General features: G+C 45.6%; 1 protein-coding gene across 2 annotated transcripts in view; it reads right to left on the bottom strand.

The window, feature by feature from the left end:
* The window catches only part of PTPN18 (protein tyrosine phosphatase non-receptor type 18), a 674845-nt gene that overhangs the window by 288417 nt on the left and 369351 nt on the right, over positions 1-17077 (bottom strand). For both annotated transcript variants that reach the window (XM_069647567.1, XM_069647566.1), the window contains exons 5-6: positions 16897-16935; positions 16529-16597 (exon numbers count right to left, since the gene is read on the bottom strand). In XM_069647567.1, the coding sequence (XP_069503668.1) occupies positions 16529-16597; positions 16897-16935 (108 nt within the window). The remainder of the gene's footprint in view (positions 1-16528; positions 16598-16896; positions 16936-17077) is intronic.

Below are 17077 nucleotides of genomic sequence, written 5' to 3'. Positions count from 1 at the left end.
AGTGCCTTTCACAAAAGGCGCCATTAGCCCCCCACCACGTCAACTCCGGTGAGTCTTTCAAGGGCTCCCCCGAGCTGGCGTGATGGCAGAAGGCGTGGCAGGCGCCTCATTGTCATTGAATGCACCCGCGGCGGCGGGCTCATTCAATGACAATGGGCTGCTGACGCGCCCTATTCCTATCATTACCTCCTCGCCTGACTGTTTTTGAAACTTTAAGATTCCTACAGATTTTTGGTCACAGAATGTTGGCATGTATGCAAAGGGGTCATGGAAGATGGCCCTGTCCTTGCAGACACGTCCCATTCATTGAAATAATCAGCAAGAAACTGTAATGTGGGCACACTGAAGTCATGACTGCTCCACAGAAAAGCGCTGATCTGCTCACACACAACCAAACAACCCATCCTACACCAGACGCAGGGCCAGAAAACCGAAAGGGATCCACAATTTCAACTCAAATTCTGTTCTCACTTCTGCACCTTCAGGTTAATGTTTGACTCAGTTATACATGTGAATAAACACAGAGGAGAGTTTAGTTACTGCACTCCCCACAAGTTAGCCAGAAGCCCCACCTCCTCCCACACAGCAATGTGTCCAGACTCGTTTGACTGTGGTGCCCAAGCGGGGCCCTGACTTACACATATCTGCGTGACCAATCAGATTCCAGGGGTAGGACGTGCCACCACAGGCCACTCCCTGGACACGCCTATGCTCCCACAGTGTCTCCATAATTAAGAAGAAGAAGGAATGAGCCTCGTTCCCAGGACTTTTATCTAAAGGGGAACTGGCTTGCAGCCTTGCGGAAGGTGCGGTCTCTCTGTCAATGGGTCATCTGTTCCCATGTTTTGTTGGCGTTAGGGGCTGCCATGCCATTCCTTAAAAATGAGAAATAGTTCTGAACTTTGTACTCTCGCTGTGTCTGGCAGCCTGGGGGCACTTTCCACACTCCTGGCCGACATGACGCAGGCATCAGAAAGAGAGGGTGTCTCTTTGTTTCGTTTCATATATTTTCTGCCTCCCCTTGCCCCCACCCCGCACAACTTTGACCTGCGTTGCTATCAGCCAGGGAATTGGGTTAGGGAGCTGACGTCCTGCCTATATTAGGTGATATTATGATGTGTTCCATTTTAATATGATCGTAGTATTTTTTATCATTTACTTGAGCAGCTGGCAAACCAATCGCTTGCGGCCAAGTAAACTTCACTGAAATATATCACACACATGCTTTAAATTTAACTCTAAGTTGTATCGCATTTGAGAAGATCGCAATAGACATTTTCGTTTAGAAAATATCCCTTGAAAGATAAAAAGAAGCAGCGGGAATAAGGAATCAGTAGTGACCCACTTCAGATACATGGGTAGTCATTCACCGCTCCCGCCCTACCCCTGCAGAGGAGCATACAAGGCACCTCAGCAGTGCAGGGGAGAGCCGACTAATATTTAGGGGCCCAGCCTGACCGTGGGCCTTTATTGTATGGCCCTGGGAGAAGGCAATACATGAGCCCCTTGGTTAGGATGACCAGATAACTAACAAACAAAACAGGACAGGCAATAGACATAGACGTAGGACTACAGTAAACACCAACATAACTCTGATAAAGCTGTAGTCCCACTTCTATGTCGCTGGCCTGTTACGGGGTGTGTTCACAGGCACACTCCTCTTATTGGAGGAGAGCGGCCAAGGATGGGGAGGAAATGGGGGGTGTGAAAAGCATTCAAGCTAGCAGGAAAAGCAGAGCCGGGTCCGATTTTGGGATTTCTTAATCGGTTCCCATCAAAAACAGGGGCCATAGTCACCCATCCCTCCAATCCTGGGATGGGGTTTTAAAACTCCAAAAATTCTCGGGATGCCGGGACCAAGTGCAAAATACCAGGATGGTCCCGACAAAACCGGGACATCCAGACCCCCTACCATTGGTGCCCTTTTTTGAAGTGCCACTCCGCCACCATTTTGTGTCACGTCACTGGTCCTAACCCTATAACCCTTGTTTCCATCTCCACACTAAAGTTGTCTTATTGACGGAGTGTGTTGCTGTGCCTTGGTCAGGCAACTCTAACAGCCAAGAATTAGAAAGAGTGATTCCTTTGTTTAAGCGATGATTTGATTGCAAACACACACTAGGACTGGAAGGCATGTCTTCTCCAACACATGCACTTCCCTCAACAGGTGAGGACAGTCATGTCTTCCTGCAGGAAATATGATACAGGTACGGCGCCCTTCACCTGCAGATGACAACGACACTGTTTGCCTTTTTTGACCAATGTGATATCATGCCTGAGGCAAACACAGGTACAGTGCTAGTGTGATAATGAAGATTGGCCTGGCAACACAGGGCTTCTTATGCACAGTAAAGCAATAGCAGTTCTGGGACAGGCTACAGATGTGACTCGAGCCTAGTTCCCCAAAAAGACAGAACACAATTAGGCTGACACTCAGGAAGCCTTTTTAAAAAACTTTATTTAAGCAGACAGGCAGTCAGATTGGATGCGGGTCCCATTCCGCTCACAATATAGATGACAATGATTATCGTAATGGTGCATTTTGTACATTGATCAGGGCTGTCACAACGTGTGGTGAGGCCCGGGGCAAAACGTTTGGTGAGGCCTCTTTATATTTTTTTGCACTGGGTCAGCATTGCCACCGCAAACAGGAGACGCAAGAAATCTCCCATGGAGTTTGTGTGGAGGGACCCAAATATGGTTCATTATTATGACAGCAAATCAACTACAGCAAAGTTATGTTTCTGTACTGAAGACAAGTTCACTTCAGAATAACAATTTTGTCATATGCATAAATATATATAGGATGGCATGACGGCGGGTGGTGAGTGACACCAGCTTTAGGGAGGAGCGCCCTGCCACTTTGTGTGCATTAAAACACAAATCATACACAGTGACAGGTAGATGATGTTCAGTGGCAGCTGATGAATTTTTGAACTGCTTCAGAGCCCACTAATGCTTCTACCATCATCCCAAGGGTTTTAACTTGGGGCATTACTGGGATATTAGCCTCTTTGATGGTAAAAGCTTTATATTCCACCCCGAGCTTAGATCTGGCCTGTCGTGAACCAAAAATCATCAGTTCGGTCTTTGCATTATTTAAACACATCCAATGATGTCGCATCCAGATGTCTATAATATTGTAAACCTCTGCTGTTTTTGCACTATCGATGGTATTGTCGCCTGAGAGTTCAAAGATAAGCTGTGTATCATCAGCGTAATTCGTAAAGAATACGCCAATATGCTCTAAGAGCTTGCAGAGGCTTCTCATATAGAGATTCAACACAAGAGGGGACAAACTTGCTCCCTAATAATGGAGGCAGCCTCGGAAAATGTGTCACCCGAGTGTACTCTTGCACTCCGTTCCTTCAGAAATGATGCAAGCCATGCCAGGGTCTTTGGAGAACATCCTGCTATTTTGTCTAACGCTACTTGAAGAAGCTGATGATCCACCAGGTCAAAAGCAGCGCTGAGGTCGAGCAGCATGATAATCCCAGTTTTACCTTTGTTTACCAATTCCAACATGTGGGTCTGAAAATACAACATAGCGGATTCGTTGCTATGAGAGGCCCTAAACCCTGATTTTTGTATGTGCAGTAACTGTAGATCTTGCACATGTTTTTTGCAGTTGATTTGTGGCGACTTTGTCAAGGATTTTCAGAATTAAGTTTGAGTTAGTGGTGGGACGTAGGTTACTGGGATCTTTTGGATCCAGCCCCGCTTTTTTAACTAATGGTGTTATTGTTACGTCCTTAATCTCCTTAGGCACAACGCCCTCTCTAAAAGATGTGTTGACCATCCTAGTCAGGGCTGGAGAGAAAACTTCTTTATGGTCAAAAATGATTTTTGTGGTCAGAATATTCTCCGCACATGAAGTTGTCTTCATTTTGGACATTACCTGGCATAAATCTTCCACTGAAATAGAGGTGAAACTAAAACTCTCTCTATATTCTGATTTGGGAGTGAATCCTGGGAGAACTAATGTATCTCCACCTGTTCTAGCTGTGATAATATTATTTCTAGCTTTCAGGATCTTAGCAGCGAAAGCTTCTTGAACCTTATAACAGTCTTCCCTGGTGGGTGTTACGGGGGTGAGGGTGTCTTGGGTTTTTCGATCCCCTTGAGTATCTCAAACATTTTGCTGGAAGTATTCGAGGATGCCTCTATTTCTTTATTATAATACTTTTTCTTAGCTTCATTGACTCCTTTCCTGTAGCTGAGGTCTGAGCATTATCAGTTCTCTTTATTTTTCTGATGCCATTTGCTTTCTTTGGCTCTTTTAACTTGTTTAAGTTTATTTAAATCTCCATTGTACCACTTATGGTGGTTGTTGTTTTTTCTCACCGATTTCTTTTTCAAAGGGGCAATTTCATCCACTAAGTCATGCATATGTTTATTGTACTTTTATAACATGCTCTCACAGTCGTCTTTTTCATGAAAAGACTCTAAAATCTTCTGTAAGCATGGTTTTAGTATCTCTGGGCCTAAGTGTTTGAAATTTCTGCTCCAAACCTTGATATGGGGATTCTCGATCTGTTTGATCAATGTATTAAGTTGTATCTCAAGGGTAGCCAGATAGTGGTCTGACCATATGCATGGCTCTGTGATCACATTTTGGGATTTCAGATTATTAGTGAAGACCCAATCTAGCTGGTTCCCTTCGGGGGTTGTGGGTTAATTATTGATTACCGGAAATCCCATATTCTTCATGGAATTTTCCAGAAATAGTGCCTCTTTGTCTCCCGAATTCCCTCTCTATCTGTTCCAGTCTCCCACTAACAAGGTGGAAGTATTGGTCGATATGAGGTTGGTCACTTGGGAGGTGACTTCATAATCGAAGTCAGAGACTAGGGAGGGTGGTCTATATATATCAATAATGTTGAGACAGTCATTAGGAGTATATTTTAATTTTAGTTGAATTGTCTCACAGCCTGTACATACAAAGTTAGTCTTAAATAATTTCAAAGCATCTCTGGCCATGACAGCTACTCCTCCACCTACTCCCCTCTCTCTATTTTTATTGTACATTATGTACCCTCTGGTACAGCATTTTCAGACACTGGACCGATACGATCTTTCAGCTATGTTTCATTAATGCATACTAGGTCTAGATCCCTCTCTTTAATAAGGTTGTGAACGTTGTGTGCATGTTTGTTTAGAGACCACGTATTTAACAGACCCACTTTCAGTGTTACTGTATAACTAGTGCGATCGGGTTTTCCCTCATTTTCTTCCTCATTTACCTGTCTGGGGCTGCTATTTGTCATGATCAGGTTCCCTCTGCTATCTTGTTTACTAGCTGCGAGTTTGTGAACTTCAACCGTGGGGTTCCTACTAATCTTACCTCCAAGCTCAATAAGCTGTGGTATTCCTCCATTTAAGTCTTGATTAAAATAGGGATCATTTGGTGTACTAATGTTATTCAAGGTAGAATAATCAGTGGCAGCAGGCTTCTCCATACTTACTAATGCTAGATAAGTAAAATTAAATATTTAAGCTTACGTGAGGGGCTCTCCCTTCACCTCCTTGCACAGACTGGAACAGACTGTGCCTACCTGTGCGCGCCGGCACGTGCGCGCCGGGTTTGAAGGGAAATAAATGCCTAGGACTAAAATCCTTCTGGGGATTGTCGTTCTTTACCTATAACGACGAGCGCAGAGAGGAAATGCCTTTCTGTTTTAACTCCCGTCTCGTGTTACCAGGATACTAATCAGGTTTCACCCTGGACAACCAAGTCAATTTAAGCCTGGTGTCTCCCCAACAAAGTTAACGTGAGCACCACAAAAACTACGATTTCAAGTGCTAAAAGCAATTACATACAGAATTAAAATACATAATTAAAAGGAACAAAGGGTCAATTTACAATTCCGATTCTAAACGAATTCCCCTGGCACTCTGTCTTATATACTGCAACAGACTGTGTCTGCCCGTGCGCAGCTGCCTGTGTGCGCCGTGTTTGAAGGGAAATAGATGCCTAGGACTACAATCCTTCTGGGTATTGTATTTCTTTACCTGTAACGACACCTGGAGATAGGAAATGCCTTTCTGTTTTAACTCGCGCCTCGTGTTATCAAGATACTAATCAGGTTTCACCCTGGACAGCAAAGTCAATTAAGCCTGGTGTCTCCCCAACTTCCCAACAAAGTTAACGTGAGCACCACAAAAAAATGACAATTTCAAGTGTTAAAAGCAATTAAAGGTTTAAGGTTTTTCATCTTAAACGTAGGCAAGCTGAACGCAAATGTTGCTCCTCCTACTCTGTTGGGGATCGGACCGCTTTTTGTGCTATTACATCTTTATATCATCTGGCTATTAAGCATGCCAAACAAAAATACTATACCTCTCAAATTGAAAATTCTATTGCCCAGCCTAAAGAGCTCTTTAGGGTGGTCCGCTCCTTATCAGCTAGATAATCTGTTGATCCATCACAAGAGCAATGCTATTCCCTGGCAGAATTCTTCATCTAAAAAATTGATAATATCCAGAATTGTATCTCGGCTAACCATAATCTAGCAGTCGTTGGGCCTGGTCACCCCTCTGTATCTTCTCTGGGGATTATGCCATCCACTACTGCTCTGTGGGATTCTTTTCCGCGGTTTACAGCTGCTGATCTTACTACTGCAGTGGCAAAAATGAAATCAGCTTCTCCTACTGATGCTATCCCATTGTGTGTGGTGAAAGATATTTTTCATTTGATGCTGACTCACATTACAACTGCAGTTAATGACAACTGGGATTATCCCTCCTGTTCTTAAATGTGCCACAGTAGTTCCCTGGTAAACAATCAGTTCTGGATCCTTTAGTCCTTGCCAATTCGCGCCCCATTTCTCTGTTGCCTTTTTGCATGAAGCTGCTTGAATCCTTGTTGTCTCCACTTCTGGTGTGATTCTGTGAGTCTACATCCCTGCTCGATGCCTTTCAGTCGGGTTTCAGACCTGGCCAGGGTACCGAGACTGTTCGGGTCTCAGTACTTGATGACCTCACTCTTATTGAAGATCAGGGTGGAGTTGCAGTATTGATCCTGTTGGATCTTTTGGCCGCTTTTGATACCATCGATCACTCCATCCTGATCAGTCGCCTGTCCGCTGCTGGTATGTTGGGTTCGGTTCTTTCTTGGTTCCATTCTTTTCTCTCTGATCGATCTCAAAGACTATTGCTTCAATCCTTTCTCTCTGTGGTTTCTGCTCTACTGTCTAGGGTCCCTTAGGGCTCGGCCTTGCCTCCTACTCTTTTTAACATCTACATTCAGCCTCTGATCGCTCTGATCCGCTCCCACGGCTTTAGATGCAATTCGTATGCTGATGATACTCAGATCCTGGTCCGGTTGGATCTTCTTTATCCAGCCCCTGCCACCCAGCTGTGAGATTGCTTATCGGCCGCGAGATGCTGGATGAGCGAAAATTGCCTTAAACTAAATGGAGACAAGACCTACTGTCTCCTCTTTCTGGACACGTCTTTCTGGCCCTCTTCATTTGGCTCCTTTCCAGCTGCGGTCCCGGTGGTCAGAAACCTAGGTGTTAAGCTCTCTGCTTCTCTCTCCATGGCTCCTCAGATTAGCTCGGTTTGGCAGGCTGGTCATTTTCAATTGAAAATACTTGAAAAGGTCCTGCAATGTATTCCTTTTTACCTGGGTGCCCCGGTGGTCTCTGCTTTGGTCCTCAGCAGGATTGATTACTGTAACTCCTTATACTTGGCTCAGCCAGACTATTTGCTACGGCCTCTGCAGGTTCTTCAAAATTCTGCTGCCCATCTTGCCACTGGTACTCCCCATCGGGAACATATTTTTCCAGTTCTCAAATACCTTCACTTGCTTCCAGTGGCTAAGCATGTGCTCTTTAAATCTTTATGCTTGGTTCACAGTCCTTTCTATGCTACTGGCCCAGGGTACCTGCAGCTGAAATTTCGACCCTATGTTCTTGCCCGCATACTATGCTCTGCGGACTGGTCTTTTTTGGCTCTCCCTAGGGTCCGTCGTGCAAGAACTGGAGGCTGTTCTTTTTCGGCCAAAGCTGCCATTCTGTGGAATGCTCTCCCGGCCGCCCTCTGCGCAGTGTCTGGTCACTTAAAATTCAGGAAGGCTCTGAAAACTGTACTGTTTTTAGCTCTTCTTCCCTTCTTGTTATTACTATGATGTCAGTCATAGCGCCAGGTTTCCTTTGGGTGTCCATTGTGCGGTACGAAAGAACTATAACATAACAAACTAGAATGTTGTATGTGAGACACCTTTACACCCAAATATTTGAAAGCAGTCGGGGCCCATCGGAATCCTCTAAGATCAACTGGCGTTGTAGTGTTGTCCGTTAGTGGGAAAATTTCGGATTTGGAGGTGTTGATCGTGTAACCTGAGTACTTTGTGAATTTGGCCACTTCCTGCATGATTGGACCCAAGTTCTCATCTGGATTCCATAGGTATAACAATGTATCATCTGCATATAGAGACATGACCTGTGGGGGTCCAAATATGTGTATTCCCCTGTGTGCATGTTGATCCCTTATTAGCATTGCCAGTGGTCTATCGTCAATGTGAACAACAATGGGGAGAAGGGACAGCCTTGTTGCGTACCATGGGATAATGGGAATACCTGGACAGTGTGCCGTTTGTACGGACCCTGGATACCGGGTTTGCGTACAACAGTCTCACATAACCAATAAAATGATGACCCAACCCAAAGGGTTTGTTGGGTGTCCTGACCCACGTTTGGACTATTATGCTGCAACATTTGGTGCTGTGGGCTTAGGAAATCCAAGATGGCGGAAAAGCCCACATTTGCGCCAGAATCCATGAGAACCGTGCAGTTTTGCGCACACCAAAATGGTCCCCTGACCTGCCACCCACCAGTGCAAAGAAAGATGGTTCTGTTCAAAATCCGTTTTTATTAATGTCAAAAATTGATAAAATCATGGGCCCGAAATCAGCAAACAAAAATCCAACTATGGTTGAGTGTTTTGCTTTACTCTACTACAGATCAACATCAATGCCGTGTCAAGCAAGGATCATATACTATCAAGTAAAATCCTTTCTTTTTGAAATGTATTAATTCAAGACAGCTGTCAAAAATAGGTGCAGTACCGGCATTGGACACTGACCGGCGCTGGCGCTCTATAAATCCTGACAGGAGAGCTGTCTTGCAGAACTGTGCAGTGAACAGAAGGGGGTCTTATGTAATTAAAAGTTCAAAAGACTTGCCTTTCCTGAGAACTCTTAACACCCCAGATACCCACACCAGGAGGCAGGATATCACATGGCCCTGTTGATTGAGAGGGAGGGGACTTCCCTGCAGCCTGCTGGACCCAACACCATAGACCCTTTCAATTGAATGGGGTATGCTGATTTTGGGTGTGGACTGTAAACAGAGCTCTGCCTGGAAGGAGAGATATGTGATCCCTGACTCCCCCAGTTCCTAGGGGTGGGCCAGACAGGACTGTGGATTCATATTGCAGCAAATATATGTTTAAGTTAAATGCTTCAAAATCTTGTATTATGCTCACAGAAATGTACAATTTGGGGATCCTGAAAATGAAAAATGCCCTCACGATTTGAGCCCAAATTCCATTTTGTGCGGTGTTCTGAGACCGAACCCCACTATTTATTAATACTGCAGACACTGTGTTTAGGATAGAGACATAGTAACTTCCAGTAATATGCTCAGGGAAGGGGTGCAGGTCTGTGTAAATTTTGAGGAAAAATCAATATGGCGAAAGTCACTAAAAAGCACAAAATGTTGCCATTTGTGAACCCAGGCTCTGAGGGGGATCAGAGTTGGGCAAGAGTGTATCTTAAATTAATCTGTGAAATGTGTATGTAATTTCAACGACGTGTGTATCTGGGAAACCTGTTAGTTATGAAAAATTCATTTTCTAAGTAAAAGCAAAGGGGCGTTTCTTCAATAGACTGTAAGACTCTGACTCACTCTGACACACTATGTGCCGTAGATTAAGGGCAGTGGATCTCGTGGGAATAAAGCCTGATTGGTCCGGGTGCACCAGGTATGTCATGTGTGGGAGGAGTGTTTGCCAATACTTTTGTAAAAATCTTAGCAATCAACATTAATCAATGATAACGGATGGTAGGAAGCGGCCTCACTCGGTGGTCTACCTGGTAGACCGATATTTCGGCCTCAGTAAGAATGGGTGGGAATCGCCCAACACTCAGTGATTCCTCCCGAACCCGAAGTAGGCGCTGTGCCAATCTCTTACTATACATCTTGTACAGTTCAATACCCAATGCATCAGGCCCGGGGGCCTTAAACGATGAGAGCGAAGCGATAGCTTCTGCAATTTCATCAGAAGTGACTGGGGCATCTAGTGCTTTGCGTATTTCCCAGGGGAGATTCGGGAGTGCTATACCATTTGAATAGAGTTACACATCATCATCGGTGCAGGTATCTGCATTTGCATACAGTTTTATAGTATTGCAGAAATTCCTCATTGATTGCCTTGGATGTAAGGAACCTCCCTGCTGCCCCTTCGATTCCTGTAATGGTCTTCACCCCTCTCTCCCCCCCTGATCACACTCGCCAAGAATCGTCCCGGTCGGTCTTCCTCTCCATATCGCTTCGCTTGAACCAGCTTTGTCATATAGAGTATCTCACGATCCGTTTGTTCGCAGAACTTCAACAGGTTACCCTTAATTATCCCCAGTAGTGCCTTATCGGCAGTGGTGCCGTATTCATTCTCTTATCTGCATAGCCCCCATTCGGTCTCTGCTAATTGCAGTCTAGTGGCCTTGAGTACACCGGATATAATCGAAATAAGCGTACCACGCAGCCAGACCTTAAAGGTTTCCCATACTGTGGAGTATCTCAGAACCGAGCTTTCATTAACCTCAAAAAACCCATCTATTTTCTCATGTAGGTCCTCCACAAGTGTGCTATCTAAAATAATATTTTGTAACATGGTCCAAAGCGGGCGGGGGAGCAGTGGATCACCAAGTTCCAGCAACATCACCACCGGGGAATGATCAGACAATGTGCGAGGCAGGATTCTGCTCCCTCGCAAGTGCGGTGCCCATATTGATGAAAGTAGCCAATAGTTGATCCGCGATGAAGCGTTGTGGAGTGTAGAATAGTACGTATATTCAGCTGTCCTAGGGTGTTCCTCCCTCCATACGTCTATCAATGCCAATTTTTCCATTACTGGTTTGATCATTTTAGCAGCGGCCGTCAGCCCACGCTGTGTGGTGGTCGATCGGTCGTTGTGTAAGTCTAAGATTGTATTTAACCCCTCTGCCCCCATTCTGTTGGGAGCCTCTGCCATCTTTGCTAGCCTCCCCGAGACCTGGCTATAAAATCCCGGGTCATCTATGTTCGGTCCGTTTGTGTTCACTAATACAACCTTTTCACCTGCCATTTCCCCTCTTATTATATTGCATCGGCCCTCTGGATCCGCTATTGTCTCCTCCGCCTGGAAAGATATGGGGTGTTGCACCAGAATAAGTACTCCCCTGGCTTGCAAGGAGTACGTTGTATAGAATCTCTGCCAGACCCATTTGGGTGCAAACCCATCGTGCAGTGGTCATAGTGCATGTGTTTCCTGTAACATTACGATTCTAAAGGAATGGCGGTCCAGGTACGCCGTAATCTTCCTAGTCTTAATTGGATTATTCAGGCCCCGGACATTCCATGATAATAAATCTACCAATTCACCTGGCATTTAGTTGTAAACAACAACAATTTTTATAATTATGTCTAAGAAAACAAACCAATTTGAGCATGATACATCGCACATTCAACAATCCTTCCAACACTGTCTGCTTTTAAACTCCCATTTAGCCCCTCCCAACTCCCCATTCCCCCACCCACCCTTCCTGAGTCCCATCCCCAATACTCCAACGTGCCCCCTTCCCACCACCCTCACCATCTTCCACATCTCAATCATGTTTCCCTTGAATAACCATGGAAATTTCCTGGGGTCCACCGTGAGCAGTTGTTGCTTGCAATGGCCAGTCCTGCTGCCGTGTGCCCTGGCTTTAATTAACAATTTCACATGCCAGATTCAAATGCTGCTGTCGTGAGACCACATGGGGGCTTCTTGTTCAGTCGCCCACATCGTTCTGGTCAGCTTCTGCTTCAGGACCATGATTTTGATCGCTCCATTGGTGGCAAGCCGGAAGTGGGATCATCGCCTCAACATAGGCTATCACCGCTGAGGGATTTTCAAAGAAGTGCGCCCTGCTGCCGTGTTGAATACATAGTTTTGCAGAAAACATAAGGGCATATGGGGCGTGCCTAGCTCGCAATCATTTCTTCACAGGGTCATACTACCGCCTCAAGACCTGTACCCCAGCTGCAAAATCAGGCCAGATGTGGATGTTGTTGGATTCATATCGGAGTGTTCCTTGTTCCCTGTAGAGTTTCAGGATGAGATCCCAGTCACTGTAACTGAGCAGCCATACTATGATCGTGCGCGGAGAGGCCCCTGGTCTAGGTGTTGGGGGAAGAGTGAGGTGCACTCATTCAACTAGGAAGTGTGTGGAAAATGTGGTTGATCCAAACATGTTTATTAGTAGACTTTCGACCAACGGCTCCATGGGCCCCTTGCATGCCGTCTCGGGTATTCCGACAATGCATACGTTGTTCTGTCTCGAGCGTGACTCAAGGTCATCACACTTGCCACGGATTTTGGTGAGTTTGGTCCTAAGTTCCGCAATGTCTCAGTCGTGATGGCCAACCTTGTCTTCCACCTCACCAATTCTGGTTTCTGCTACATTGATACGGGCCGTCTTCTTCTCAAGTTTGGGTTTCAGAGATACAATCGTTGCCACAATGTCATCCAGTTTAACATTAATGGACATAAAGCCACTCTGCATATCCATCAGCAGCTGGTCTTCGCGTGCCTCCCCGGATACGTTGCTCGAGTTCTCTCCCTGCACTTGGTTTATGGGCTGTGGGGCCACAGTTTGGGTGCTGTTGAACAAATCCATTGGGCCTTTCTTCTTCCCAGCCCCTTTGTCTTAATGCCTCTCAGGACCTGGACCCTCTCTGCCGCTTCGTGAGTAGGTATGAATAACGTGCTACATTTCTGATTCTAGCACAGTTCTGTCGACTATGCTACTGTCATGTGCCAGTGGGTGTAATAGTATCTCGCTCAGTTTGTGGCTCGCGGTACCAGGAGGTTTCTCTCTCTGTCTGTTCAGGTGGATCTCAGGTCACAGCCTGTCATTGATCTGCATCAAAAGAAAGCAACGTAGGATTGCCCCCTTTTCCTCCCCAGCCCAATCAATTAGGTGCAGCGTTTCCCGCATATTATCCACACCCTGACACCCACTGATATGAGTGGACCAGTCGAGACGTGTATATCAAACCTAGAGACAAGGACCCGGGTGAATCTCTTTGCATCTACATTACAAAGTGAGATAGGTCTATAGGAACACCTTACCTTCCTTAGGTATCACTGACATGAGGGCCCTCATAAAAGATCCAGGGGCGCCGCCTGATGACAAGATGGAATTAAACAACTTTGTCAACTAAGGGACAAGTAAGGCAGTAAACGATTTGTAAAATCCTGATGTGTAGCCATCCTCACCTGGGGCCTTCTCCAGCTGCAAACAACAAATAGCTTCTACAAACTCCTCTCCCATTATAGGGGCATCCAAACCTGCCGCATCCTCGGGCGTCAACACAGGGAGAGAGACCCCATTCAGGTAGGCCTCTAGCCATCCAGAGTCCACCCGCCCCTCTCCTGTATACAACCTCTCATAAAAGGAAGAAAATCCATCCACAATCCCCTCCGAAGTTGTTTCCACCGGCCATCAGTGACCCGTATTGCTCTTATGCATCTCTCAGCCAGTTGTCCACGAAGGTGGGCAACCAACAGTGCATCAGCCTTATCCCCGTTTTCGTAATACTGTTTTCACAAAAACTGGAGTTTTCAAACAATCTTACTCTCTTCCAACAACCACACGGGTAGTATAGCTCAGTGGCAATGTGCTCGTCTTGGAAGCAAGACGACGCAGAGCAACAAAGGTATGAAACCCAGGTCTGTGCTTAGAAACATTTTCGATATTAAGTGCGTTATAAAAAAAACAATTACAACCTCAGCTCCTCCTTCTTACACCTCACCTACTCCATCAGTCCCCTAGCCTCTATATCCGATTTCTGTATTCCCCTTTCCAAGATGCCAATCTCTGTGCGCAACCTATCTTCGAGCCAAGTTCTCTCCCTTTTCTTCTGGGCCAACTCCCTAATCAACAGACCCCTCCATGTTGCTTTGGCGGCTTCCCAAACAGTACATATATCCACTTCCCCCGTGTCATTAAGAAGAAAATATTCCTTAATGGCTCCCTCAAATTCGTCCCTAAACACTGGGTCCTTCCAAGTGATTAATTACATCGCCACAATAAGTGTTGAGTACTCAACCGCAAACACGATAAATCCAGCGACACCATATCATGATCTGACCAACTAACCAGAAGTATCTCACCACCAACTGCACTGTCCCACAACTCCTGTGGCACACATATATAATCAATGAGGATATAGGTCTCATGCAGCAGCGAATAAAGGTGAACCCTGTATCCTGACAATGAAATAGACGCCACGCATCAAGCAAATCGTGATTCCAGGCAGACCTGCAAGCCTTCCGAACCAACCTGGAGAACCCCACTAACATCCACTCCCGGAACCCGTCGATCCAGCGTTGGATCCACCCACATGTTGAGGTCACCCCCCCACTATCAGATGCCCATTGCATTCCCTCACCACCTTCACAATCTATGCCCTCAGAAATCTCAGTTGCCCTTGGTTAGGGGCATATATCGTTGGAAACGTAAGCCACACACCCTGAACGAGGCCGAGACCAGCAAAGCCCCACCATCGCCACTCTTCCACATCCGCACCTCTTCCATCCTCAGCCTTTTGTGAAAAAGAATCCCCACCATTCTTAGAGTCACCAGATGCCCAATACGCCTGTCCAATAAGGTCACACGGGGCACTCCTTTCCTCCCCCTGTGAGAACCTCGTTTCCTGCAAGAATACATCCATCCCCATCCTCTGAAATTATCTAAACACCAATGACCGCTTATTCGGCGAAGTGAGCCCCTTCACATTCAACGTAAAAACCTGTAGGAAGTGCCCCCCCCCCTTAATCACATACATCATTTCCATAAAACCAGTGAAAATAAAATAAAATAACGCACTTCCAACAAAAGCAAGTTCCCAGGTCACAACAATCTCCTGAAACAAATTCCCTGTCCTAGTAAGCCCCCTATAAGCCCCCAAACCCCAACCTACCCTCACCCCACGTGGCATCCAACCCCACTCACTTAACATCACTGGCAAATCCCTGCTTGCATAATTTGGCCATACTTATCTATGAACTCAAATGGACATAATATTTAACTTTCATGAACCCCTCACACTGCCGTGAGAACACACACGAGGCACGAAAAAACACGCAAACAAATTGAAATTATCACAACACAAGAAATTTTCTAAACTAGCATTCCAAATAAAAGGGTTTTAATTTTTGGCTTGCATGGATAGAAATAAAAATGCTTGGGGTAATTCCTCTGCCTTAGCGCCCCAAAATGGACCCAAAATGGCCAAATCGGCAGAATTACTGCCAAAATCCTATGCAGTCCAATTAATGGGGATCACCACCTATCACTACTTGCAATCTGGTGGTAATACTACCAGTGGTAAAACCGTTGGACCAAGTGGTAGTAACGGAAATACCATTTGGTGGTATTAGAGTGGTATTAGCGCTGAGATACCACCAAATTAGTAATGAGGTTGATAGTAGTCACCCAGAATCCCTAAAACTACTATATACATTCGAGGGCAGGCAAGAGTCACTCTGCTGGGTGTCCAATTGCAGCCCTAATACTTCCCCCATCAACTATAATTAATAGCATTCAGGAGTAGCTTGGGATCCCCGTTTTTTCTAATCTGGATAACATCTTAGATGTGAAATTGACCAGAATAGCTTTAAGGACTGCTTAGTTGATATTTGCTCAGTCAATTGACACCTTCATTCTCATGGGTACCGAAGTAGGTGCTCCAACCAGGAGTGAACTTGAGAAGGTTATCCCTCAAAGCACAGTGTGAAATGAGAACATGATGCACACATCTTTCACGACTTTTCACTACAATTAATATGGCAGCTGCACTGCTACAGGTTCTAGTGTGTGCAGTCTAGTGTTTAAGAGGTTTCTGATGTTTTTGTTTACGTTGATGGCAGATGTCCAAATCGGAGCTTGGGGGAAAATGTGTGGCTTGATATGTGGGACCACTTCCCTGGCTGACAGAGATGATAAGTGTGTCGTTTTTATCTGAGGGGCGACTGTCAGCGTTTTTGTGTGAAAGGGGCTCTGATGGTTGAAAGACTGAGGAGCACAGGGAAATGCACGCAACTTCCTTCCCCGCCTGAGTGAGGCCAGCCCAGAAATATAGTTAATAAGCCTTAGAAGCGAACAATTTTGGTTGCCTCCCACACATTCCTGGGGGAGGTGACGGATTTGTAGGAGGGGGCACGCATTATGATGGTAGTGTATTCTGTGTGAGAACTGCTAAATTCGATAGACACTCACCATCCTCAGAGAAAAGGGGCCGAAGTTGGAAGGTTCTTGGTCTTTCGGCCAGTAGCACTCACACTTTTTCTGGAGAAACAAAGAGAATCGTCAGCAAGGAACTTAGATCAGATGTTGTGGAGAGACGGGAAAAGGAAGATGACTGCTAGGGACGGGGTCAGCCAATTGCAGAATATGTAGGAAAAAGAAAAAAGGTAAGCAAGCTTCTGTAGGACGAGATAAGAAAGGAAGGGAGCTAAAAACTAAAACAAGAAAGAAGAGGACAAGAAAGTACAACAAAGATGGGAGGAAAGAGGAGAAGGGGAAAATAAAAGGGGTACAATGGGGAAAAGGCACAGAAATGGAGACCATTCTCTAAAAAAACATACCTTCCCCTGCTCCACCTCGCGACAGGCCATTACAATCACCTACAATGGAAAGGGAGAGGAACGTCAACAGGAGTTCTCCAACAGAAGACCGCCAATGCACAGCCCATCTCAGCCCTTTACACATCCTCCAGAAAATCATGACAATCTTTTTCCACCCAGAGCCCCATTATTCCAACATTTC

Source organism: Ambystoma mexicanum, chromosome 2q (assembly GCF_040938575.1).
Source record: "Ambystoma mexicanum isolate Mex_15411 chromosome 2q, UKY_AmexF1_1, whole genome shotgun sequence".
NCBI lineage: Eukaryota > Metazoa > Chordata > Amphibia > Caudata > Ambystomatidae > Ambystoma > Ambystoma mexicanum.
This window is presented reverse-complemented; position numbering and strand designations above follow the sequence as displayed.